The sequence below is a fragment of the Fukomys damarensis genome, unplaced genomic scaffold (genome assembly GCF_012274545.1).
Source record: "Fukomys damarensis isolate Sample0158 unplaced genomic scaffold, DMR_v1.0_HiC HiC_scaffold_37, whole genome shotgun sequence".
NCBI classification, from domain to species: domain Eukaryota; kingdom Metazoa; phylum Chordata; class Mammalia; order Rodentia; family Bathyergidae; genus Fukomys; species Fukomys damarensis.
In genome coordinates, this window is record NW_022900949.1 from 23,568,882 (window position 1) to 23,595,655 (window position 26,774).

The 26,774-nt window shown below is 37.3% G+C and overlaps 1 protein-coding gene across 1 annotated transcript in view; it reads right to left on the minus strand.

The window, feature by feature from the left end:
- Nucleotides 1-26,774, minus strand: part of Malrd1 (MAM and LDL receptor class A domain containing 1) — a 638,235-nt gene that overhangs the window by 182,900 nt on the left and 428,561 nt on the right. The window contains exon 29 of the mRNA XM_019205159.2: nucleotides 4,078-4,230. Within this exon, the coding sequence (XP_019060704.1) occupies nucleotides 4,078-4,230 (153 nt within the window). The remainder of the gene's footprint in view (nucleotides 1-4,077; nucleotides 4,231-26,774) is intronic.

A 26,774-nucleotide genomic window follows, 5' to 3' on the forward strand; every position in this document is an offset into this window, starting at 1 on the left:
TCAGTGGAGGAAAGATAGCCTCTTTAATAAATGGTGTTGGAAAAACTGGATGTCAACCTGCCACAGATTAAAATTAGACCCTTATCTTTCGCCATGCACTAAATTAAAATCCAAATGGGTTAAAGATCTAAATATTAAAACAGAAACATTAAACTTGCTGGAAGGTAAGTTAGGCAGAACTCTGGAAGACATTGGCATAGGAAAAGACTTTATGAACAAATCCTCAGTAGCACGGGAACTAGCAGATAGAATCAACAACTGGGATCTCACCTTATTAAAAAGGTTCTGTACTTCAAAAGAAACCATCAGCAGAACTAAGAGACAATGTACCATGTGGGAAAATATTTTTACCAGCTGTTCCTCAGACAAAGGACTATTATCAAGAATATATAAAGAACTCAAAACAACCAGCCCCCCCCAAATATAAAGACCCGATTCAAAAATGGGCATCTGAAATGAACAGACATTTCTCAGACAAAGAAGTAAAAGCAACAAGTAAATATATGAAAAAATGTTCCACATCACTGATCATTAGAAAAATGCAGATGAAAACAACACTGAGATTCCACCTCACCCCACAAAGAATGGCTGCTATCAAGAAATCACACAATAACAAATGTTGGTGGGGTTGTGGGGAGAAAGGAATCCTTAATTATCGACTATTTTTAAAGAGAATTGATCACAAATGTCATAAAACATGCCCCTCCGCAACAAGAAATGAGATATAAAAGAATTTTGTTTTTATTCATAACCCACAGTAATAATTTAGCTACAAGAAACAGCTGTCTTTCTTTTCTGATAGTATACAGATATGTAAAGAGACATTATGACCGAAAGATTTTTCAAATATAAAAATAATGAAATAGAAGAAATTAACATTATTAACCCCGGAACACTGAAAAGGTATTTCATTTAATTCAGTATATCCATTTACTCAGTTTACTCATTAAATCTCATAGCACTCAGTAGGATAGTTGTTATGTCTACTATTGAGATGAGAAAAATCAATATCTGAGAATCTGAATAACTGCCGCAAAGTGAGAGTCCTAGTCAAAATCAAGACTGCAGTGTAATAACCCCAAAGTTCAATTTATGCCTAACATTTCTCTAAATATCACTTTGGAAATGTTGTCATTTATTCCATTATGCGCAACAGATGATCTGGCTGCAGGAATCCCTCTGTACTGCCTACAAAGCATCCAGACAACCAGCAGTATAAAATACCGATGAAGAAGATTTTCACAATTAATTCATCTCCTGATGTGTGTGTGTGTGCTGCCCAGTGCTCTTCATGGGTGTGAACGAAATCTATCAAGAACTTCTTAAAAAGTGACCAGTTAGCAACCTCATCCTTTCGTTTCCATAAATTTAAACACTTCCTGCGTGATCCATCAAAACTCTGGGTAACACTAATTGCATATGAGTATGTAACTGACTTGAGTTTCTGAAAAGAAAAACTGGGCCTGTGTGCTTGCTTTCAAGTCAATACCTCAAACAGCTGTGGGAAAAATAAAACTCATAGAAGGCAGCCTGAGAAGAAAAAATGAGAAAGCAAACAAAATAACACAGGTATCACAAAGATGTGAACAACCGAAATGCTTAGTAGCTCTTTCTTATTTTTGTAGAGCTATATACATAGTGCAAATAATGTGTGCAGGGACACACATACACACACACACACATACACACATACACACACTCTTCACTTGCAATCCCCAACTGAATGGTGGTAACTTTATTGCTGACAATGTTTGTTATACTTTAGAGTCAATGAGAAATCTTTGCATTTAGGAGCAATTTTTAAAAATTAAAACCAAATTATTTGTATTTTGTTTCTATCCCCTGCTTATTTTTTTATATATATAGTTCAAGGAGAATTCCTGAAAACTAAGACATTGTCTTAAATACTCATTTCTTAAAAATTGCTTCTGGAACATAAAGAAATAGGAATAAATGGATGACTATGATGCTTATATAAAATGTTTTTATATACAGATTCCGCTAAAAAAATGTATACAAATTTGAGGAAAAGAAAAGTAGCATGAAGGCTTTTCAACAGATAGTGTTACCCTCCTATGGGGAACCCTAGAGGATGTCGTATATTGCAGAAAACCCATTACACTGCTGACTATCTCACTACTGTGCAGCAATCCCACTAATCAAGGTCCCCAAGCACAGTTCGCTGTACTAATAAATATCTGGACGTCATTGGCCACCACTTTGAGCACCTCTTGAAATTTCAGAGCCCAAAGGTGACCTGTATTAATCTCATGATGTCTCAAGTTCAGCATTAAAATATTTGTACAAATTTTTCTTTTCCTGGAGTGTGCATACATTTATGCATTTTAAGTGAAAGGGAGGTAATTTAATATCTATATTACCTTTTCTATGTGCATTTGACAGTGGTCATTTTCTCTTTACTAGGTTATTCAGGTCAGTACAATTACACTTCAGTTATTTCTACTTTTGAGTTCTTCACAAATTTGTACATACATGTATTTTATAAAATTAACATTCATAATGCTGTAGTTTTCAAAGTACACTCTAAAAATGTGATAACACTGTTACTTCTTTTTGTCCTTTCATCTAAAATTAAAATATGAGACAACTGGACACTTAAAATCATTCAAATAGTAAAAGTTATCAGAGGGGTCCATAATACCGATTATGCCCAAAACAGGCTGTGAGCGGTGCAGGTCACAGTTAACCCCGCAGTGGGCTTGTTTTGAGAAGTGAGTCTGGCTGAAGCCTAGGTTAGAGTAATTTGCATCCAAATTCTATTCCCCCAAGTAAAACCTTAACTCGAAGGACAGTGTTCTAATTATAATCCTGTATTTTGTGTATTCTGTTCCTAATTCAAGAGTGCTTTGTCTTTTTCCGTTATGGCCTTCTCTTCATTTCTGTGGTCATTGCATGACCGCATGTTCTTGCACACAGTCTACTCCTCGCATGTGGTTCCCCTTTACCCCAGTTGATTACCAACAAAAATCAGTGGTGTCGACTGACCAGTGCCTTTGCTGGTTGTACCAGCATGGGTCATCCTCGCTCCCCAGTTTCTTTTTCTTTAGTTCTAACTTTTAGGTTTGTTTATTTCCCCCCTCAACCTTGAGCCATAGCACCAAACAGCAGACTGCAACCTATTGCAGAGATTTCCAGTAAGTCATACCACAACTAAAAGAAAATAACAACACATGCAAAAAAATAAAAAAGAAAGAAAGAAAGAAAGGAAATGAGTCCTTCAGAAGCATCACCAGAGAATGTAAGCTGCCAGAGAAAGAAAATGTTTTGAGCTAAAAATTAAAAATTTAAATATGCTTGAGCTACAACTTGTCTCCAAGAACCTCAACATGAATTCCTCCATTCCTGTGACATTTTCCCATGGAGACACAGGGTCTACTTTCTTTCCCTCTTTGAGTCTGAGACTTTGCTTGACCACTCGGATGAGTTTTGTGTGACATCCTGGAGGACCTGAGGCTGAGTCTAAATAACTCTTGCTGGTTTTCATGAAGCTCTAGCCATGCTACCTCTTAGAACACCAACTTTAGTAGAAACCAGGGCTACATATGATGGCTATTACCTTGCTGTGTGCTGCCATGTTATGTAAAATTAAAGTCTCGTAGAGTACAACTGCAAGATCAGTTGTTGTGCAGGAAGTATCGTCTTTTTTTCTAGTGCAATGAAGTCGACAAAATTTGTCACTAAACCAGTATTTCTTCAGTTTTCTTAGTTAATAAGGTCATTTTAGGCTCATCTACACAATCTTTTTTTTTTTTTTTTTTAAAAAAAGAAGGAAACAATCATGACAAACATAGTTCAGTCTCTGACCATTTTCATTCTGATCATGATTCTAGGATTGGAAATCTTTGTAAGTTATGTGCTGCACTTTTCAGTATGAAGTAAAAAGGATGAGAGAGAGACTGCTGTTTGGCAGTTTGTACAGAAAAGTTGAGGGCAATGCTTTGGCAATTCTAAACCTACTCTAGTGCACGAAAAGAACATTTCTTCTTGGCCCCTGGTGTCAGTGTGTTACTCTACTCACAGGGTGAATGACTATCTGTGCTCAGCTGGCTTCATTACGGCCGGCAGATGAGATAAACTTACCACAAAGAGCTTCATCTGACCTATCGGAGCAGTCTGGCTTGTAGTCACAAACAAGGTAGGAAGCGATGCATTTTTTGTTCTGGCACAAAAAATCGGTGTCTTCTAAGCAAATCTTGGCAGTTTCTCCAACTAAGGAAAAAACAAAGCAAGCAGTAGTCAGTTAATATTTTCATTACATTTAACATTACATTGCTATTTTATACATTCCACATTATTTAGCAGTCATGATTTTAACACTTGCCAAAAGTATACCTGTTTCTTGTTCAGCAAATTATACAGAACTTCTGAAATATCTTTTGACCACTCAAATGCTGACCATTGTCTATTACAGAAACGCCAACTCCTCAGGAAGGCAGTACAGATCCTTTGTTACTGGTCTCCGCTTAGTTTTTCAGTTCCATTTTCTGGGCTTTTCATGTCTGCATCTACTTTTCAATTATATCCTACGGCTGAAGGTTTCAAGTATATTCCATTTTCTCATTTTTTTCTCCACAGGTACCCATGCTACGTCCTCTGCCCACCCTGGCTAGCCTGCTGCTCAACTTCAGAGCCGGTAGAACAGCCATTCTTTCTCTCCTCCCCTTCCTGTCTCTTTGTCACTTTTGCCTCAAGGTCTGACACGTTCAGTTCCATGTCCCCTGAGAACCACATGATTCCTGAATTAGGGCCTTCAGCTAAGACGGTTCACACGGCTGTCTGTCCCTCTCTATTCCAAGGTCTACAGAAGCAGAAATTTTCACTGTGCTCTCCTAACACTTATTATATAGGATGCTTATGAAATGTGGGTTAAAATTATTGAAGGCTTCATTTAAAGGGAGACTAGAAAAGTGAACTGATAATAGACTTTCTAAAGCAATTCACATATTTGATTTTTTTTTTCCTCATTGAGTTTATTGGTACATTTTAGGTACACAGTACAGTCACATTCATCATTGGGATCTTGTACCTTTACATGACAGGTCTTGGCTCTCATTTCTTCCCTTTGTCACTGCCCTCCCTTCACTTCCTCCCTTCCCTATTTACAAATAATTTATTTCCATTTTTTGTTTTCTCATATTTTTTCTTTTCCCTTATTTCCTTTCCCCTACCCTTTCCAATTCCCCTAAACCTTAAGCCCTTTTCTTCCTATTTCACATTGTAAATTATACCATTAGGATCTTATGTACAATTATAGTTTTTCACACCAGAGAAACTATTTGGTATTTACACATGCATAACTTATTTATTTCACTTGAGTATACCCTAAATATGCATCCATTTTCATATTAATAACTCTAATTTCTCATTCTTTATGGTTGAGTAGTACTCCATTTTATTTAAAAAAAAATGCATCTTCTTTAGTCTCCAACTGATGGGTAAATGGCCTGTTTCCAAGTTTTGGCTATTACAGACTGTGCCACTATAAACATGGATGTGTGAATCCTCAGTAGCATGGGAACTAGCAGAAAGAATCAACAACTGGGATCTCATCTTACTAAAAAGCTTTTGCACTGCAAAAGAAACCATCAATAAAACTAAGAGACAACCTACAATGTGGGAAAAAATTTTTACCAGCTGCTCCTCAGACAAAGGAGTATTAGCTAGAATATATAAGGAACTCAAAAAACCAGCCCCCCCAAATATAAAGACCCAATTCAAAAATGGGCATCTGAAATCAACAGACATTTCTCAGACAAAGAAGTAAAAGAAGCAAGTAAATATATGAAAAAATGTTCCACTGGTCTTTCGAGAGATGTAGATGAAAACAACATTGAGATTTCTCCTCACCCCACAAAGAATGGCTGCTACCGAGAAATATACCAAAAACAAATGTTGGTGGGGCTTTGGGGAGAAAGGAACCCTTCTCCATTGTTGGTGGGAGTGCAGACTGGTGCAACCACTGTGGAAATCAATATGGAGATACCTCAAAGAACTGGGACTAGAGGTTCCATTTGACCCAGTCATCCCTTTGCTGGGCATCTTCCCAAAAGAATTAAATGAATCATGTCACAGTGACATATTAAAATATTTGAATTTTAATTGCTATATTGACAAATGATAATAATTCCTAGCTTTGTTAAATTACATTGCAATTCTAAAATTATTTTTAAATCAATTTCAACAACTTGAAGTTCACCAATCTCATTTTTACACATACTTTGACAGCCTCTCAGCTGGTGGGCCTACGGTTGTTATGGCTTGTGTTTACGTATTCATCCAAAGCCTCACGCTTTTTTGGAGGTGGCTGAGTGTGGAATGTGTGATGCTGGGAGTAAGGGGCTGTGATTACTAAACCACTACACATGAGTGACTGGTTTGGCACCTCCCTCATCCTGGTAGTTTGGATGGGACAAAAGGGGCAGAAGATGCTGTTAAGGTCACTGGTGGCCTTTGCTCCCTTGTGTGCTCCATGCTGTTTCTCCTCTGTGACGCCTGTCTGCCACCCATCCTGGATGGAACCAGCTCACTGTTGACTGAGAACTCTACAAACTGTGAGCTAAATAAACCCTTTCCCCTCTGAGTGTCAGGGATTTTGTTTCAGCAATGAGAGAATAGTAACTAACACACTTAAATTTAGGCACTGTTCCCATGAATGAAAAGATTAAAACCCTATAGGCCTGGCCTGAGGATTTAGCTCAGTGGTTCTGCTGCCTGCCTTGCAAGTGTAAGGACCCAAGTTTGATCCCTGGTACCAAAAAACAAACAAACAAACAAACAAAATCCTATAGGCTTGACTAAAAGTACACTTTTGTACTCATTAGATTTTCCCCATAACAGCTAAAACCTGAATGATTTCCAGAAAAATAAAACTTAATAGTAAAATTCAGCCTATCCAAATATGAACAATGAACAGAGGGCACCTAAAGTAGCAGCGAATATTTCAACTTTGGGCAACTAGTAAGATGAAAATTCAAAGGTCATGTTCACAATAGTTTAAAATGTTTCCATATAAATTTTAATTAGCACTAGAGAGACTTTACACTTAACCCAGAGCTGTATGTGGGTACTGCTTAGTATGCAAGTCTGTGCATTTGCGATTATCTTATTTTTCTATGCTATAGGAGAAGAAGCCATATAATTGCCCCACAGGGAAAATGTGCTTTGACTTCAGTCTAAATAATTGGCTCTTTTGTGTATTAAAAATATGGCTAAAATAGACTACACTTCAGACTATGGCTTATTTCCCTTAACAATATAGAACTGTGAAGATATGAAGAGAAATCAAGTGGATGTTTTGAACCTCCGTAAACCAAACAGTAATCACATTTTCTATGGTGTATTAAGTATACCAGGTACACATGAAGGAAAACAGTCAACAGTTTTAAGTAGTCTTCTTTAAGACTAGAATGTGCTAAGTACAAAAGGGAGATTATTTTAGTGGGAGACTGGATTGCATGTGTTTAGTCATTTTTGGTATGTTTATTCAGCCAAAAGTGACACAAACAGTAACAATTCAGCTGGCTGGGAAATATAGGAAATGAAAAATGCTCTCATATATTCTATAAATGATAATATAAGAAAGAACATTAATGCACATAACAGACCATTGAAGATTATCTGGCTAGCAGAATATGGCAATAAAACAAACCAGAGTAGATATTTATTTGCTGAAAAAAAAAAGTTTACAGAGTCCTAAAATCCTGAAACTAATGCATGATAAACTGAAAGATTCAAAAAAGAAGGAAAGATCTGAAAAATAATATGGGCATAAGAAGTGATTATTTAATCCAGTAAAATCATGAGCATTCATGGACCAACTTACTGTGTATTGAAGAAGGAAAAAAAAACTGTAACTGATCTGAAAATAACACATTTTTCTAATCATTCCATGCTTTATAATTCATTGTTAAAAATGGAATGTTTTAATTAATGTATCAATTCTTGATGCCAATTACTTCATGCCTCCTGATGCCAGTCCTGGGATTCCCTGGGCTGCAATTTTCAAATTATTGAGTATTTCTAATATTATTTTCAAATAGCTTCCCGTTTCTGTCCTCTGCTTCTTAAACACTCATTAGGAAGGTATTAGATGTACTCATTCTATCCTCAATGTTTCTGGCTCATGCTGTTTCACCTTTGCCTTCAGGTACTGCGTCTTGGTGACTGACTCATACTCCCCTAAGGTTACTCTTCATCTCTACCTCTGATAAGTTTATTTAACTATTCCACGGATATTTATTTTTAATGATGATTTTATTTCTTTCCAGAAGTTAAATTCAGTTATTTCAATCTAATATTCTGCTTTTTTCCCCATGCTTCCATTTTTTTTACTGTTTTATGATCCTAGTAGCAAATAATCTTGACACCATACATTCACACTGGCTTCCTTCTTGCTCAAAAGTTTCTATTGTTCCAGCAATTTTCGTGTCACGTTGTTGTTTTGGAGTTGTCATCCTGACATCATGTACGATGTGAGGTGGCACAAGTTTAGAGTATGGATTTCACTTTTGTTTTTCACACTTTCTAAGCCTCTGGACAGGCCACTCCTTTTCTGGAGGTCTTCCTGATGTGCAGCAATTTTTCTAGTAATCGAAAGGCTGAGATTTTATGTGAAGAGTTGAAGTACAGCTCTCCTATTATCATAGGGATTAAAACTCCCAGCCCCAGATTCCACATTCTATGTCCAGGACCACAAATCATTTCAGTTTCTGCAAAGTTTGCTTTTGCCCGTAATCAGGTTTTTATGCCTTGCTTTTGGATATACAACTTAGACATTTTCTTTCCCTCTGCAAATTTCAGTTAAGAGTAATAATGAATCTTTTTAAAAACTTATTTGCATTTTTGTAATAAGTAAGAATCACATTCTATGACATGATTTCATTTTCTGTATTATAATTTTAATAATTTGATATTTGAAACATTTTTAATAAAAGCCTCATAAATGAATTTCATCCTAATGATGCTCCTTAGTAAAAATTTTATGTTAATTGCATTTTGTCTAATAGTAGGTTCAAATATTAACAAAGCACTGTGACACATACAATCTCTTTTCCTTGTGTTCTAATAAAAAGTAACATATATTAGTAGCTGAGGGTCTTAATAAAAATAGAAATATTAAAGAGTACTTTCAATGATAGAGAGAATTTTTATGCAAACATAGTTTCCCTTTGCTTGTTAATACACGGATTTTCTTTTCACTTACTCATTTTACCTTGATAAATTATTTTTCAATACTTTTATAATAGGTATGTTTCAAAGTTTCATCATTACAAGAAAAAGATTTACTTCCAGCTACAGGCAATATCCTCTATAGTTATACTGATTGATGATATGCAGTTGAAATAAATAGATGAAGATAATGACTTGAACCTCAGTTCTTATAAAAAAATCTGTAACTTCAGGTTAGCCATTAATGGTGATCTAAATAAGAATAATAATCACTCTCTAATACAAAGTAGAATATATTTGCAGCTAGCAAGGCCTTCAATTTATAACCTTCCATTTATTACTTCTGAAATATATTTTGAACAATTATCTGATATTATAGTGGGTGGATACTGGGATACTTTTCACCTTAGAGGAATTTTTAATCTAGCAATGAAGACGCACCTCAGCAAGGTTAGTGGTAAAATTCAAGATATCTATGGGTTCTTGTCAGAAGACACTCAAAGTAGTACCAGCTCAGACTGGTGTGTTAATATTACCATTAGATATACTGATTCAGTGGGTAGCCTTTTAAATTTCTTACCGTTCTGGGCAGACATTTAACAGAGTAGAAGGACAGGCCAGAGCACTCAACTGAAATGAAGTGGTTACTTTAGGATTTGCTTTATAAAATTCCTTTCTTAGTTTTCTCATGAGCAAGTGTGGCAACAAATTACAAAATTAGCATAACTGAAACATTCGTATTTATTCGAAGGAAAACATTTGGGAAAATAAGAAGTAAATTGATCATTCACCCTAAATTTGTCTTCACAGATAACTGCTTATTTTACATCATTGCTCTCTCATTCCAGAAAAAACTACGGGGGCAAATTTTGCAAATCAAAGAAAATCTAAACACTGCTTACAATGTGTTATTACGTGGTCAGTATTTTCAAATGTCCACGAATCGACAACGCTTTTCATTCTCTGAACTATGATCATTTAATTTTATCTTCTGCTCAAAAAACTTTCAAGGTTGAAAGGAGGGCAGTGCACATCTGGCAACTGATAACAACACAACTAAGCGAAACGGTAACCGTGGTGATCTCCCCCATAGCAAAGTTCAGTTTGACTCAAAAGTATCAGAAGTGTGAGAGTCACTGGGTTATCTGTGTATGGCAAGAGTTAAGGTAAATATAAAAAATATAAAAAATGTGACTGTTTGCAATATACAAAGGAAGGTGTGTGCTAAATTATATACTGAAGATTTACTTTTCACTTTTTTTTAAAAAAGGTGGCTTTCTACACTTTTCTCACTTTTGAATGAAAGAGGAATTCACATACCGAACTCTCCTTTCTGACATGACCCTCTGATTTTATCTTTCAGTTTTTATATCTTAAATATCCAGATTTTAAAGGGAATTCTCCATTAATTTAAGAACAAGAGATTATGGAGCCCTAACCTGTGGGCACTTCATATTTCACATTACTAATTTAAAGCCTTTGACAAAAATCATGTTTAGAAGACCTAGGAAAAAAGGAAGAGGAGACAGTAACAAATATTAACACCCACAAAACTCAGAACCAAGACACCTGACAAGGACGGCTATGATTTATGTACAAAGAAACATTTACAGTTTCACACCTTACTTCATTGTAGTTCCTAAAATACTATTTTCTCAGATATGTGACGGTTCCCTAACTTGCCCTTTAAAAGGCATACTAACCCTTCCCACTCTGAACTCTGCTGTTGCATCTGATATGCCAAGTCTCTTTATCTTGTGTCCTTCAACCTGTTGGCATCAAAGGTGGCTCTGGGAAGCCAGCCCACATCTCTTCACACCCTGTCCTCTGCCTGGTTCCTTCCCAGTCCAAGCCTTCCAATGCGGGCGAGCACACTGTGAACCTGACTCATTTCTGGGCCCTCTTCTTCGAGGGTCATATTCACTGCCATGCTCTCAATGCCACGAGGGGCCAAGAACCCAACAGCGACATTCCAACCTGTCCCTTTCACTGACTTCTAGATGCTGAGCAGACCTTGTGATTTCGCTACAAGACAGCGGATTTCTCTACCCCCGACTCACAACAGACCTCACATCTATGCATGGTCCACAGGTGCCCATATCTTTTCATCTCTACCTGGGTCTTCAATCAAGCTATCACGCCTTCATCCTTCCTCAGCCATACCCTGGAGATGGCTGGCTGTTTACAATATATGATTCACCCTTCCCATAGCATACAACTGTTTTTGGGAAGTGTGCATTATCTGTGGAGCTGTATTTAAACATGATGGAACTGCTTGGGCTTTTGCCACTGCACTCCAAATAGGTAGATAGTGTTGAACGCGTGCATTGTGAACATGCTCTGAGATCTGAGGGCTAAGTGCTGCATCAGATAAAATGGTTCCTAGAGTATTGTGTAGCTAAAAAATAGTTTTAAGGAAACTTCCCACTGTGAAAAACATTAAAAGGATAAACAAACTGGATAAAATTGATAGTCATTGTCTAAGGTAATTTCTGAGATGTAATATACTCTTTTAATATGATAATGTACAAAAGCACAACTATTGAGGGAAACTAAAAGCATTTGTACTGAGCAGCTACATCTCCATCCACTGAGCCAGCCATCCGCCCACCCACCCATCCGTCCGTCTGTCCGTCTATCCATCCATCCATCCATCCCCAAACAATCATTAATTTAAAATAGCAGGGGCAGCACACCTATGGCACATACACCACAGCAGGCTGTTGGAGTCACTGAAACCTCTAAAAGATCTGCCTTCACTGAGATAGAGTCTTGCTAAATAACTAAGTTTCCAAGGCTGGACTCCAGGTCAAAATTCCCCTGCCTCAGCCTCCCAGAGGCATTTTATTGACAGCTGTATAGATAAGAAGGTCTGTCATAATCACACAGGCTGAAAGAAAAGACAGTTTAAGCAAAAGGGGATCTAAAGCAATATGGACTATTGACATAATAAATGCTCCTTTTAAAGAAGGTGAATTTGGCATGAGCCATGAAATTATGAGAGAGAAAGAGAAATCTTCCTAGGAAAACATAATGACTAACAGTTGGCCCGTCATTAGGGTTATCTATGCACACACGGCTGTCCAACTCTACCCTGAAGAAAATTGTAATGTATGGGCTATGTTGTGTTTAGCCCTAATTAAGATTTGCTAGTCACTGTTGTAAGAAGGAAGTGCGCTTCTGCTGAAGGTTTACCTCTGCTTCACTAGCCGTGCAGTGTAAGGTAAGGTCTGCACAGTAAACTCAAAGTCACGCACAACTGACGGGGAAAGGCAAAAGGAGCTGTGCTCAAAAGATTCCTGCATTTGTCTGAGGCATGATATTTTCTATGTTCAGGTAAGTTTTATACAAAACATAAAATTTATAGTACATACTAGAGATAAACAGTCAAGTAATTGTGTTATATGACAAACTGTACATTCATACTGAATTGAACACAACTATTTCTATCTTATCGAATCAACCAATATTCTTTGGTTATTTGTTGCTTTTTCATTTCCACCCATTCTAGAGTGATAGAGAGAAAATAAATCTTATTTCCATCCCAATATGTGTAAAATCCCCAAAGTAACCTAATAGGAAATATTCAAATAATCTCGATCCCTAAATGCTACAAGTGTTGGGTATTATCTTGAGGCATAACTTAGGTTATTGAAAATTCATGTTGTTAAAATAAATAAATACTTGAATAAACTATTTTGACTACTAACCTGACTGTAATTTTCACCTACTCAAATACCTATTTCTCTTATGAGAGAAAATGCCATTAAATTTTAAATTCCATTAAAGTCACTGAATATTAAGAGATTAAAACTTGACTTGTAGAGTTTCGAGCCATAGGCATTCCCATCTGAACATCTATACTTCATCTAGAATGAAGAAATCAAGAGTTAGTTACTAAGTGTTGAGTACTATTGGCTCTACAGAAATGGGATGAGATTGCGGAAAAAATCACAATGTCAACATTCTTCAGCATGGAATATATAAACTTAACAAGGCAACGAGGTTAGGCTGTTGACTTGGAAGGTGTGGAAGGGTTAACTGAAATGTAGAGATGTATTTCTGAAGTGTACATATCGCCAAGAGAGGGTCATGCACCTTCTATGCAGTGAGTAGGAAACTGTTTTATAGATAAAAGGTATAAACAGTGAAGGTTTGGGAAAACAAGTTCTTTTCGAGGTATACAAGATGAATGTGCTTCCGGACTCACAGCACTTACTGGGATCATGCTCACAGGTCCACCTCTAATACACACACGAACCCAGCCCATCTCTTCTCCATAACCACCCCTTCTAGGGTTCTCACACTCGCCCTGCAGTTCAACTATCAGAGGGAGAAGCAGGAGAAGAGACCTGCAAATGCTCTTGACTTGGTAAATTGGCTCGGAACTGCATAATCTGAGAAGTCTGACATGCAGATAAAGAGAGGGTTGATGAGGTCCAAGTGGACAGGTCCTCTCAGTTCAACAGACTCCGCCAAGCTGGGGAGAAATGCAGCCCACAGACAGACAGAACGGATCACTCCAATGTCCCGTACACTGGATCCCAAGATCATGTTATGTAGCTGTTTGATCTGTAACTGGCCAAAGATGGACCAAATATTATTCCGTTTACAATGAAGCTTTGTACCAAGACATCCAGAAATGGCAGGGGACTTGCAGGCATCTTATGGACAGCTAACTGGAGCAAAGTCCCATGATCCCTCGCTGCTTAGGTCTTGGAGTCTGTTTTCTTCCCCAAATGGGCTCATACACTTGGTTCTTCCAAACACTTGGTTCTTCCATCTTGACTCAGCATGCCAGAACCATTAGCAAAACTGTCATTGATTATTTAAGGTAAGTAAAACTGGTTTCCAGGATGTATGTTTCTTTGGTTTGTTGAAAGAACGTTAACTATACTGCCTACACTGGCCTCAAACTTGCAATCCCCCTGCTTCCACCTCCCAGGGAACTGGGATTACAGGTGTGCAATACCACACCCATCTAATTGCATCTATTATTGGTCTGTATTGATTCTACTCTAGAGTGTGGAAAGGATTACAGAAACAATGACATGGGTACTAAAAGAGAAACAATCCCCTACACCAGGAAATACATGGATTTCCTAAAAATGTAGATGGATTCAGACACCCTGTTTTTTATATTCTTCTTCCTTTTTTTGTTTTTTGTTTTTTGTTTTTGGTACCGGGGATCAAAACTCAGGACCTTGAACTTTCGAGGCAGGCTGCAGAGCCACTGAGCTAAATCCCTGGCCCTGTTTTTATATTCCTGTTTTTATTTTTTTGGTACAAGGGATCGAACTCAGGTCCTTGCACTTGCAAGGCAGACAGCAGAACCACTGAGCTAAATCCCCCCCAGCAACTTTTGTGATGAACGAGAGACTATGAAATGCTGAATAATCTGATTCGGACCTTATAAATTAGCTCCTTTCGTTTATTACTTAAGGTCTCAGGACACGTGGCATAATTTTCAACTGATACACACATTCTACGGTCAAATAATGTCCAAGTAATGCTTTCCTAAATAAAATAAATATACACTAGTCTAATCATAGGATGTATTATCTGTAATCCTTTCTATTCAGCTCTCTTATATTTGGGAAATGCCTGAATTACAGAGCAAGACCGTGTCTCAAAAATAAGTGCTTAAATCTCAAGGACAATAGGAACATCAACTTGATTAAAAAATGGGCAAAGTTTCTCCAAAAGAGACACAAAAATATCTACTCTCACTGTTTCTATTCAACACAGTCCTGGAAGTCCTGTTCAGGATAAACTGAAAAAAAGGGATCCAAAACCCAAAAGCAGAAAGAAGTAAAATTATCTATTTGAAGACATGATATTACATGTAAAAACATTTTAAAAAGCCATAGAATAACCACTGAATTAAATTAAAAATTAAATTAAAATATAGTAAAGTTTTAAGAAAAAACTTGACAGGCAAAAATCAGTGTTTCTGTAAGCAACATACAATCTGAAAACAAATGTAAACAATTCCATTTATATTACCATGAAATTAATTATAAATACATGAAAGGTCTAGGGAAAAGTAGAAATATAGAGTCAAAGCTTAAACAATACATCTCACTTATGCAAAGTAAGTTCTAGATTTCTTTTAATGCAGCACAATATCTAGAGCTAATAATACCATACTGTATTTGTTTAAAAGGTATTCCTTTTGTTGAGTGTTCTCCTTCCTCCATCTCACATTGGCAATTAAACCCTGGCTGCAACACTGGGCCAGCACTTTTGTATTTTAGTTTGGGACAGATTCTCACAGTGTTGGCCAGGTTGGCCTTGAGCTTGTGGTCCTCCAGCCTCAGCCGCCAGAGTAGCCGGGATTACAGACGTGTGCCGTCACGCCTGGCTCGTTACGCACTCTTGCCATTTAGAAATGAAAACAACAACAATAATCAAGGGGTTGGGCCGGAGATTTAGCTCAGTGGTTCTGCCGCCTGCCTTGCAAGGGCAAGGACCCAAGTTTGGTCCCTGGTACCGAAAAAAAAAAAACAAAACAAAATAAAAAAAATAATCAAGGGGTTAAGGGAAACCTTGAGATGCGATGTCCACATTTATGGCCTTGCTGATGGTGACTGTTTCATGGTGCATATTCAGCCCCAAACTCCCAGAGTGGTATACATTAAATACACTTTGGCCATCGCAGTTATATTTCAATAAAACAATTTCAGGAGAGGGAAAAAACAAATTTTTATCACAGAACACTGATTTTTTTTTTTTGGTTTGTGCCATAACTTTGGCCTGCAACCTAGCACAAGACTGAACTACCACAATCTCAGGTGAATGAGGTGTTTCTTAACATTTGCTTCCATAAACGTTAAATGTTATAGTAGAATTAAAATCTGAGAGTCTCATTCATGACTGCACCAAATAATTGATGAAATAAGTGAGTCACAGCTCCATACTTAGTGAACACTTTCAATAACACAGAGCTCAAAAAGAAGTGACCACACACGATTTTTACACGATGACTATATGAGGACAAAAGAAGGGGAATTAAATAATATTATTTAGGAATGCAAAGAGTTGTAAAATAAGTCCAGCAGATCATTATCATAAGAGGTAGGGGATTAAATCGTCCAGCGGAAGTGAAAAGCTCATGATTGGAGAAAAGCAAGTACGGGATTTTTCAAAGCACAGGTAATGTATTCAATTTCTGTGGAGTAAATCAGGGAAGCATTTTCTTTTATTGTTAAGCTGAAAATGTACATTAAAATACTCTTTTATTACTGTTTGCACATTATGATTATCTAACATTTTAAAAAGTGCTATGCGGACCCCACACGCAGAGAGAATGCTTTGATTGCTCCGGAGTGGGGCTTAAGCAGATCATTTCTCAGTTTCCCACGAGACTTTGGAGATTTTAAATTGCAGCCAAGACTGACGGTCACAATCAACAATGCATTTCAAACACTGTTTAAAATTAAACGTTAAAAAATATTTTTTAAAAAAAAGTGAAAGAAGGTGGAGAGAGAAAAAAAGAAAGCCGAACGACTTTCTGCCTCTTTAGAGAAACACATTTGTTCTAGTGGGTAGCAGCGTCTGAACTAAGGGAGAACGAAGGGCTTATAAGTGAGCAAAGAACATGTTTCTAGAAATAGGTTTTCTGGGATCCTGGAAAGCCAGAGTTGCAGAATTTTTGTGATTATGCAAACAAGATGGCTATGCATTTTCCCTTGTTGAAGAGATAATCCATATGAAATTGTGTTTTCATAATTCTTCATACATTCTACAACTTCTGCCTCCAGTGCTCAAATAAAGTTGTGCTCTGCTCCAACTTCAAACACAATGTGTTTTTGATGTTTAATATATACTGAGATAACACTCAATCAGCGATTTCACACACACACACACACACACACACACAAAATCCCAGTTTAAATCAACCTAAAGATGAACTGAAACTACACTAAAGGGAGTAAAATTACTAATATTTCTTTTGGGGATATTAGGGATCAAACTCCAGTCCTCGTGCTTGTGAGGCAGGTGGCAGAGCCACTGAGCTAAATCCCCGGCCCTAAAATTACCAATTATTAAATGATAAAATTATTAATTTCTTAGCATCTTCAGTTTTTACTGTTTTATTTTTAAAAGTAGTTCAAGTAACTGTTTAGATTAAAAGAACCTTTTAATACATTGGTCCACACTTACAGTTAAAAGCAATTAAGGAAATGAAAGCATCACCCAGCCAAACAAATTCCTGGGAGTCCTAATAATCAGGATAATTCCACGTTTTAGTTTCCACCAGAGTAGGACAATTAAGAGAATTCTAATTAACCATTAAGAAATAAGCAACTAAAATGGTTCCAGAGTATTCCCTTAGTGCAAAGCACAACAGACTAAAAAGAGAATTGTAGATTATGCAACTAAGATTGCCAAATGTACCAGTATTTTATAAAGGGGAAAAGAATAGACTTAGCATATTCTTAGGTATGGCCCATAGGGAGAAGGAAAAACCAAAAATATAAAGCATAATTAAAATTAGCCAAATTCTGAGTGGTCAAAAGAATATAGTTAAAGGACATTTCAATATAAGCCCCATAACATTGTTGGAGGCTTGACTGTACCACTGCATTCATATTCTGAAGCCTCAACCTTGATACCCCAAATGAAAACATATTTGGACAAAAAAAATTTTTTTTTCTTTCAGTACTGGGATTGAATTTAGTACCTTGTGCTTGCAAGGCAGGCATGGTACCACTGACCTAAATCCCTGGCCCCTGGCCCCCGGACCAAAAAAGAAAATCTTTAAGGAGATACTTACCCCCACCACCACCCCACCTCATATCTTCCAAGAACCAGGGGGGCTGCCTGTGACCAGATTATACAGAAACCGGAACCTGTTCATTTCGTTTACATGCAGATCTCTGTAAAGTTCAGTTTAATCCAGTCTGTGGGATTGTGCTTTTATCGCCCTAGAAAACTAATGCCTCACTAAATTACGAAGTTAGGGAATACAAAAAAAAAAAATCAAGAATGTTTATTTACTATCAGGATGCTTCTTAAGCCATGATGAAGACGGAATAAAGGAAAACTATGATTAAATTAATGAGATAAAAAATATTTTCACCAAATGTCCTAGAAAAGATGTGGAAAGATAGCAAAAAGATAATGAAAAACATTGTACATACACACTTTTAATATTTCATATAAAAGAAAGTTAACATAGTTCGTGAAGATAGAGCACCTTTAAATCAATGTAAGAAAGCTGGGTAAAAGAAATGTGGGAAAAAATGAATGGGCAGCTCACAAGAGAAGAAAGAGAAGTGGCCATTAAAAAGCATACTAGTTTTAAAGAGATTTAATCTCAATATTGACCATACATGTAAATAAAAACGATATACGATTTCACTTACTAGATTATGAAAAGCTCCTTTCTAAAACTTAACAAAGTGACTGTTGATATGCCTTAAAACAACTGATAAATTATTATACCTAAATTTAAAAAATGAAAGGAATCTTGGTGAGGTGGTAGGCTTATAAGGGAGGCTTAAGCTTTTGAATTAGAGAGACAAGGATACATGAAGACTGCAGAGAATCAAGCAACAAGCAACTTTAACATAAAATGTGTGGAGAAGGACAGCAGAGACCATGAGGTGGAATAGTAATTTTTTAATCAGTTCTTAATAGGCAGTAGGTGGTCCTCCATTTCTGCATATCCCCCATCTGTGGATGCAATCAACTTCCAACGGAAAATATTTGGAAACAAATTGCATCAGTCCTGAGGATGGAAAGAATTTGTTTTCTTGTTATTATTTCCAAGACAATATAGTATAACAGCTATTTACATAGCTCCTCCATTGTGTTAGGTATTAGAAGTAATCTAGAGATGACAAGGTATACAGAAGGATGTGCACAGGTTTATGCACACACAGTACCATTTTATGTAAGGGATTTGAGTATCCATGAACTTTGCTAGCCGCAGATCCAATTTCCAGTAGGTAACAAAGTATGTTTATATACATTAAAGTCATAACTTTTCATATTTGGGAACTCACAAATTATCTTCTGGGAACTTGTGGTATGGTATTAGTTCTCAATATTTGTTTTCTTCCTCTTCCCTTGTAATAACAGTTTTGACGAACGCATTTCCTAGAATTCCTCACGGTTTGAGTATGCCACTAAATTTTAGCTAAACACCTATAAGTAAAATTGACATACAATAGCTTCAAGGAAACATTTTGAAAAAAGAAGTGGCCTGTGTTCTTTGCTTCTTTCCTCAACTTGTATTTTCCTGCCCGCTGGAAAGCAGCCATGACGACTGGCACCACTGCCACCAACCGAATGATCATGTCTCCCTGAATATTTCCCACACTCATCTCCCCCTCTCCATTCCCGCTGTACTACTCTACTTCGACTCATGATTTTTGCCTAGACATAGGACTGGCATCTATTAGAATAATCAATATATCTGTGTAATATGCTTCCACACTTGTTTATAGGAAGCACTCTATTCAGACTTGCTGAGTGGGTGATACGATGCTCTATGAATAGATTTTCAGTGAGCTTACTGTGCGTTGTGCTTTATTGTAGGTTTGGTTATTATTTTGTTACTGTGAGGTCAAGATGGGCAGATGACTGCACTGAACAGACTATTGCAGTCACAGATCCTCAAAGTAGGAGGACACGATACCACCCGGGTGGCTCTTCAGGGCAACCTCGGTTTGGTCCAGAGAGGAGAGACAGAGAACAGTGGAAAGCAGCCTTTATCAGGCTTTCTGCACAGAAATTTCGATTTGTTATTTTGGGTAATTCCAGTACACTCTGGGTCACAGAGACTGTTACTATCTCCGCATCCGGACTTGGTGACTGGAGTAGAACACTTCCCGGAAATAGAAGAGTGTCATAAAAGGAGAACAGGGGTGAGGGCTCTGGATTGGTTTGTTTGCTTATAGGAAGTACTCTCTGGAGGAATTTATTTACTATCTCTAGGAAGCCTAAGAATATAGAAAATAAGACACCTGGTTATTGTAACCCAGCTCCTCTTCATCAACCTGGTACCTAGGGTGGGTCTCCAGCAGACGCATTTGTGTTCAGAAACCATGCTTCTCCCTGCCTTCTGAGTACGGTTAACTAGTCTGGTGTTGTGACTGACCCAGGTTAGGTCAACCTGAGAATGTACAGCTATAAGGAAATAATGAAGTCTGTAGCAGTGTATGCAGGCATCTGTACACCACACAGCCACGTTTTCTGCGTAAATATGATGAGAAATCTGGTTCCACGAAGAGGAAAGAAACGAATGAGTAGAAAGAAGGAGCTAAATGAGCAAGAGGCACAGAAACGCCACGGTTTCCTCTCACTTTTTAGTCTGTGGTTTTACACCCTCCCAAAGCTGGTCTACATTCCTGACCTTAGGTTTCATGAGATTCCTTGCACCCTTAAATGAACCTTCTGTCTGTTCCACACTATGGGCAATCAGAGTTGCCCTCGTTAATGCAGTGACTTTCCAGAAATTATCACGAGAATGTCTAAAGACCAAAAAAACCAAAGTTAAGCCAGTGGAAAGAACTTCAAACCACAGTTGCTTTCTTTTTTCCGAACTCCATTCTGACATTTTAATCAACAACCTAAAGTTCTTTGTTTCCCAATTCCTCCTAGGCAACTTCCCACACAACTCCTCACATGACTCATGTGGCTCACATCCTTCGAGAATCCCATCTTTCTTCCCCCTTAAAGGAAATTACATATAAACTGCGACTGGCCTGCCCTTGGCACCCATTCGTTCTTCTGTATTTATTAATTTCCTTCTATTGCCTTCTTGATATGAAACCAGTACATGTTCCTGGGAAGCAATGGAGTTCACAAACAACTCATCAGTGGAAGGGAGGATTAGTTCAGGGTAACACAGAAGTTATGTTGATTCATACAGGGTTTCTTCCACTAAGATAACATCTGTGGAATGAAGGTACAGCTAAAGAAAACAAAGTGCAACACACACACACACACACACACACACACACACACACATACAGCTGAGCTCCTCAGCAAGTCACAGAGGAATCCAGGATTGCCCAGCTTGAACTTCTTCACCAGCTGTTCTGTGGCAAATTTCTCCACATGCTCCCATGGGGAAATATTTATAGACTGCAAGATTCTGCTCAGTTTGGAGGTGCTTTGCCCTTGCCGGTGTAATTCTACAACCTTAAACTTTTACTACCAGTCTTCCATCAGGATACCTTATTTCCCACCCACCCTGCTATTTTTTTTTTAAGGCAAACTGAGACATTTACCTAATCCTTCTAATAACTGGGAATTTTCAACCCTTTAAATCAGTGATGGCGAACCTTTCAGAGCTTCCAAAGATAACAAACAACCTGCTGTGGCACGCATGCCAGGTTCGCCACCCCTGAAGACGGTGCTGAGTTGAATGCTTGCCACTGTATATTTATATTGGTCTTGTGTGACTGCATTACCTATGACTATGGTGGATTCCCCTGACCCTAATTCCCACAAGCTCTCTTCTTTCCACATCATTCAGAGGATGAGGTTTCCAGAAAAATCACACATTACAGGAAACACACTGCATGTGTCGCGTCCCATGGAATATAACACAGATTTGTTTCCAGCGCTGCCTTGATCTTTATTCACTTATAAATATCTATAGATTTTATTGTAACCACTTTCTGTTTGGTCTAAATAGGCGTATATTTTTTGAGTTCCATATCTATTTTTATTTTTCATATTTCTGGTGCTTATATTTTTATTATATTAGAATATATTCATACTAATATTTCAGGACTAAAGAACATATATTTCAATTGTTAAATGGCAAATAAGAAATATGTATCTGTGAGGATAAAATAGGAATCTTGATAAAAATACTTATTTTGAACAGAAAACAGTAGGTAAAACATAGTTCAGTAAAACTGAAATGCTAGCTTGCCACAATACCTTATGTAATGGTTTTACTGATTTAAAAAAGAAGTCTGGAAAACTTCATTGTAATTGAAACAAATTCTAATGTAAATTACACCAACTGAAGGTAATGCTAGCATTCAGATTTATAGCTGTCTCCATTTGAACCTAGGGAAATTTTGAGGGTTATTTAAGCCTTGGGAAAAAATCTGCTCAAATAAATTCTTATTCTTAGTAATATGCACCAAGTCACATCATTGTGCTTGGATTATAATCAAGTATACTTCCAGTAATTATAACTTTCATGAATATGATAAGATTGAAGTTACATCTTTAAATGTAGAACTTTTAAATGTTAAAATGCTTTCTCAACTTTATTGAAGGATAAAGCAATATCTGATATTTTGCAGGTATGTTACAAATGGTTTACTTGAATACAATATTAAAGTAATTAGATCCATTCATGGCTTTGAGTTTGTAATTTAAGATAGCTGATTAAACATATAATAAACTCAGCCAGGCATGGCAGAGCACGCCTGTAATCCCCATACTCCTGTAAGCTGAGGCAAGAGGAATACTAGTTCAAGAACAGGCTGGCAAATTAATGACTGAGTGAGACCCTGTCTCAAAAATAAAGAATCAAAACAAAACCAAACCATTAATAAAAAGGACAGAGGATTTAGTTCAGTGCAGAGGGCCAGGGTTCTACCTCCAGTAAGTGGTTAAAAAAATAAATTTTATATATATATATATATAAAGCTTGACCATATATATAGGGCTTTGGTTTAAACATCGGCACTGGGCCAGGAATGACACTTATTTCCTGATTTTAGAGAAGTAAATTACATGTTTCTGAAGCTTGAGGAAGAGCAATAAGGATGGTCGGTCATGGCCATGAAGCCCCTGTCCTGGTACCTGTCTCAAACCGGGTCGAAGTAGTAAAGAAAGCGAGGGTTAAAGCTGGCAATGACAGGAAGCCGATGATGGAGGCTGTAAGACTGTCTTAATCAAGAAGTTCAGAAGTGTTCTGAGAGTCAACTTTATTTACCCTGAGTACTTTCTTTGCAAGACTGGAGCCAAAGATGCTGAATTCATGTCCCAACACATTTAGACTATTAGAAGATGAATGTAAACATACTTCATACTTACATCATTGGTTGAATAAAAAATTTATTACACACTGCCATTAATGCCTCTCAAGACATTCAAAATGCTCCCCATCTTCAAAAACAGTTATTTCCTCCCGCTTACCAATGCGTTATATAATTTTTAAAAGTTAAGCCTTCACCATATTCTTGGTTACATCTTGTACGTATTAATTTTAAAAGTTTTAATTAATTTAATTTAGACATGACCTTGGCACTTTATGTGAATCAATAAATGATATTTACAGGAATGTAGTTACTTCAGGCAAAACTATTTTTTCATTTGAGAAGCCTTGGCCACTTCACCTAGCCAATAGCTAAAGTTTAGTTTAAAGTACCAGGTTTAATTTAAAGATAGGAATTGGCTCTGACACAAAGTGTATATTTAAGAAATTATATAAATTCGGGAAGAAAATTTTATTGCTAGGTACAAAAAGGTGCACTGCAGTGTATAAGAAAACCTAGAATAAAAAGAATCCTACATAATCAGGTAAAGAATCTTAACCTGTATCTCATTCAGGTTCTACAAATTTGTAGCTAAGGTTTAATTTCTTTTCCCTCCCTCCTCTTAATAAGTTTCCAAATCTCAAAAAATTTTTTTAAAGTTTGTAAGCATGGAGATTGTGAGGATTTTACATTTTTTAAAAAATAGGAGCTACAATGTTTTATGTATTTCAAAATAGTATCACTAAAACACCCCACAGCCAAGAATTCCAGGGTTTCTTGATGTTGTTCTTCCTGGAGCCTCACATAAATAACCCATTAATTTCACGTAACTCATGGCATGCTGAGTGTTGTCTCACTGGCCTCTGACAAGCTCGTAACCAGTGAACACTCAAACTGCCTTGGAGATATGTCAGGTGCTGTATGGTTGCTTTCACCAGCAAGGTATCTGTCAGGAAGTTAGAAGTGTTTTATGGGCTTACAGCCAAATACGGCTTGGTTTCTATGCCACTCAGCATCAATAAGAAAACCAGCATGGCCGGTATTATATAATGCAACTTCTAAGTGCCTCAAATTTCCAGAGTTGTTGAGGGAATGAAATTAATATGATGGTGGTGGCGATGGTGCCAACGATGATGGCGATGGTAATCATTTCTAATATTTGTTGAGTTACCATGAAGAATTACCGTTTAAAGCACACGACATGTATCTGCCAAATCTTTAGTCACCCTACAAAGTAGGTTCTACCTTTATTGCCAAAATAAAAGTTGTGGGACTTGTTAATCTCACACAAGTAAGTTCCTTGGGATGGAGTGGACATTTCTGAAGCCCAGCTTCTGTGTGACGTGCACCATCACTGTCTCTCCACCCTTCTCTGCTCCAGCCATGCCCTGGCCTCCTAGTAAATCTGCCTTGTTGGTCTCTCAGCCTGGACTGATATTCTTCAAGATGCTTGCATGGTTGTTTTATCCTTTTATTTAGGTCTTTGCTCAACAGTCACCTGTAGAGGGCTTGTTGCTGACAATTCCTAGCACAGCAGTAATTCTCTATCATTTGGCCTCTATATCACTCATACCACCTATCATTACTGCATGCTATAACATTAGATAACACTGTATTATCTGCACTGACCACCAGAATGAAGAAAGGAACATTTTTTTTTGTTCAGGATTTTCACCCATATATCAAGACTAGAGTATATGGTCTTTATTAATCCATCTATCCATCCCCCCTTCCTTCTACCCACGTATCCATTCATCAAACATTTAGCCACCCTCACATTATATAGTGCTACACACGATCTTACCATTGACTGTTAAAAATAAGTCACTTTTAATTATTTCACCAGAGCAAGATGTTCATTAATTTTCTACTCAGCATCATCTTTCCCCTCCTTTCCTCGCAGTTACTTTAAAATTGTGAGCAAAGTGAGGGCACTGGAACACTCATGTTGAGCAGGAAAAAGAAAAGCTTTAAACCTAAATTAAGTAAAGAAGGGAAGTTTTAAAGTCAAGCTCTACAGGGGTCTGTTTGTATATTTATTTATTCAAGAACTTTATATTCAGCAATCACTCTTTTGTGATCTCCCATGTTCAAGGTGAATCCAGAGTGAGGCTGCTCTCAAATCATCATCGTCATTGGGCCACTGGTTTTCACTCCAGATCATTACTGCTTGAAAGACACTCAGGACTCACACACAGAGTTTTTAAGAAGGAAAAGTGAGAGGTGTGAAACTAGCTTTTATAAAAAAGGATATCTTTTTTTTCTTTTCTTTTACCTTATTACTGTGAGAAAATGAAAAGATGGAGATAAAGTGTTTGTAAATGGGGAGGGGAGGGGAGGAGAGGTGAAGGGAGGGCAGGGACAAGGGGAAAAAATAAGACCTGTCATGTAAAGGTACAAGATCCCAATGATGAATGTAACTGTACTGTATACATAAAATGTACCAATAAACTCAATTAAAAAAGGATATCTTGATTCTTTTATTTTATCCTCAGGATATTTCATTATTTTTCACATTTAGGATGGGGGCATTATATTTTGCTAGGTGTTAGTTTAGAAGAAGACAGGGTGACTACTGTGTACTTAGATTTCACTGACTTTGGGAAACATTTCCTACTCTCTAAATTATTTCTTCCTTTTCCCTAAACTGAAAACTGGTCATCATTCAGCTGGACTCCGAGATTTTCAGTAGAAAGGCAGGATCTTATGGAATGATTGATGCTTACCCTGAGGTAGCAAGTATAGGGGGTCTCAGAGATGGTCCTGAAAACAGGAGATCCAGGGGTCACTGTGAGGAAGGGGGGACGCCGAAGCCAAGACAGTGGCACCCAAACCCTGCGGACACGGCTCTGCAGAGCTGTGTGCTGTATTAGAGCTTTCTGCAGTCTTGACATTGCAAAGAAGTTGGCTGTGAAAACGAAGGCGTGGAACAAAATCAGATTCTAAATGTTGATAGAAAGAGTGTCCTTCCTAAAACAACAAGCCTTTCATCATTGCTCACTCCTACTTTTCAGCCAGCAAATATTAAGATGCTTACAGTTATCCCAAGCATTCTTCAAAGCACTCTGCATGCACTAATCTAATCCTCATGAGAGGTGTATGAGGTGGGATTATTATTACGACTGTTTCACAGATGACAAAAATAAGGCAAGGGAAGATTATGCAACTTGTTTTTAAACCACAGAGCTGACAACAAACGGGTAAACTAGGATTGATACCCAGGGGTCTTGTTATAGGTGTGGGCCTCTGGCCACTAATATAAATGCTGCTTAGTATTAACAGTGAGGTGAACAAGTATCAGGTGAATTACACTTAATTACTGCCCTTAAGTAAATAATGTTCTGATACAAAACTGAGTACATATTTTAATTAAGAACTTTTATCACTACAATGTTGTAATATTCTTTTCTTTCAAAAGGAATTCTATTCCTCTTGTCTATGAAATAGCTGATCCATTTGTGATTTATGTGTATAAACTATTGTAAATTTTTGAATAAAAAGAGGAGATATATTCATTGTCTGCCACTTGTTTTTTCATAAATAAGTTTCTTGCCTTCTTATTAACTTATGCAAAAAGGAGAAATGCTTCTGAGTGTATATTTGGACAGACCATACTATATATAT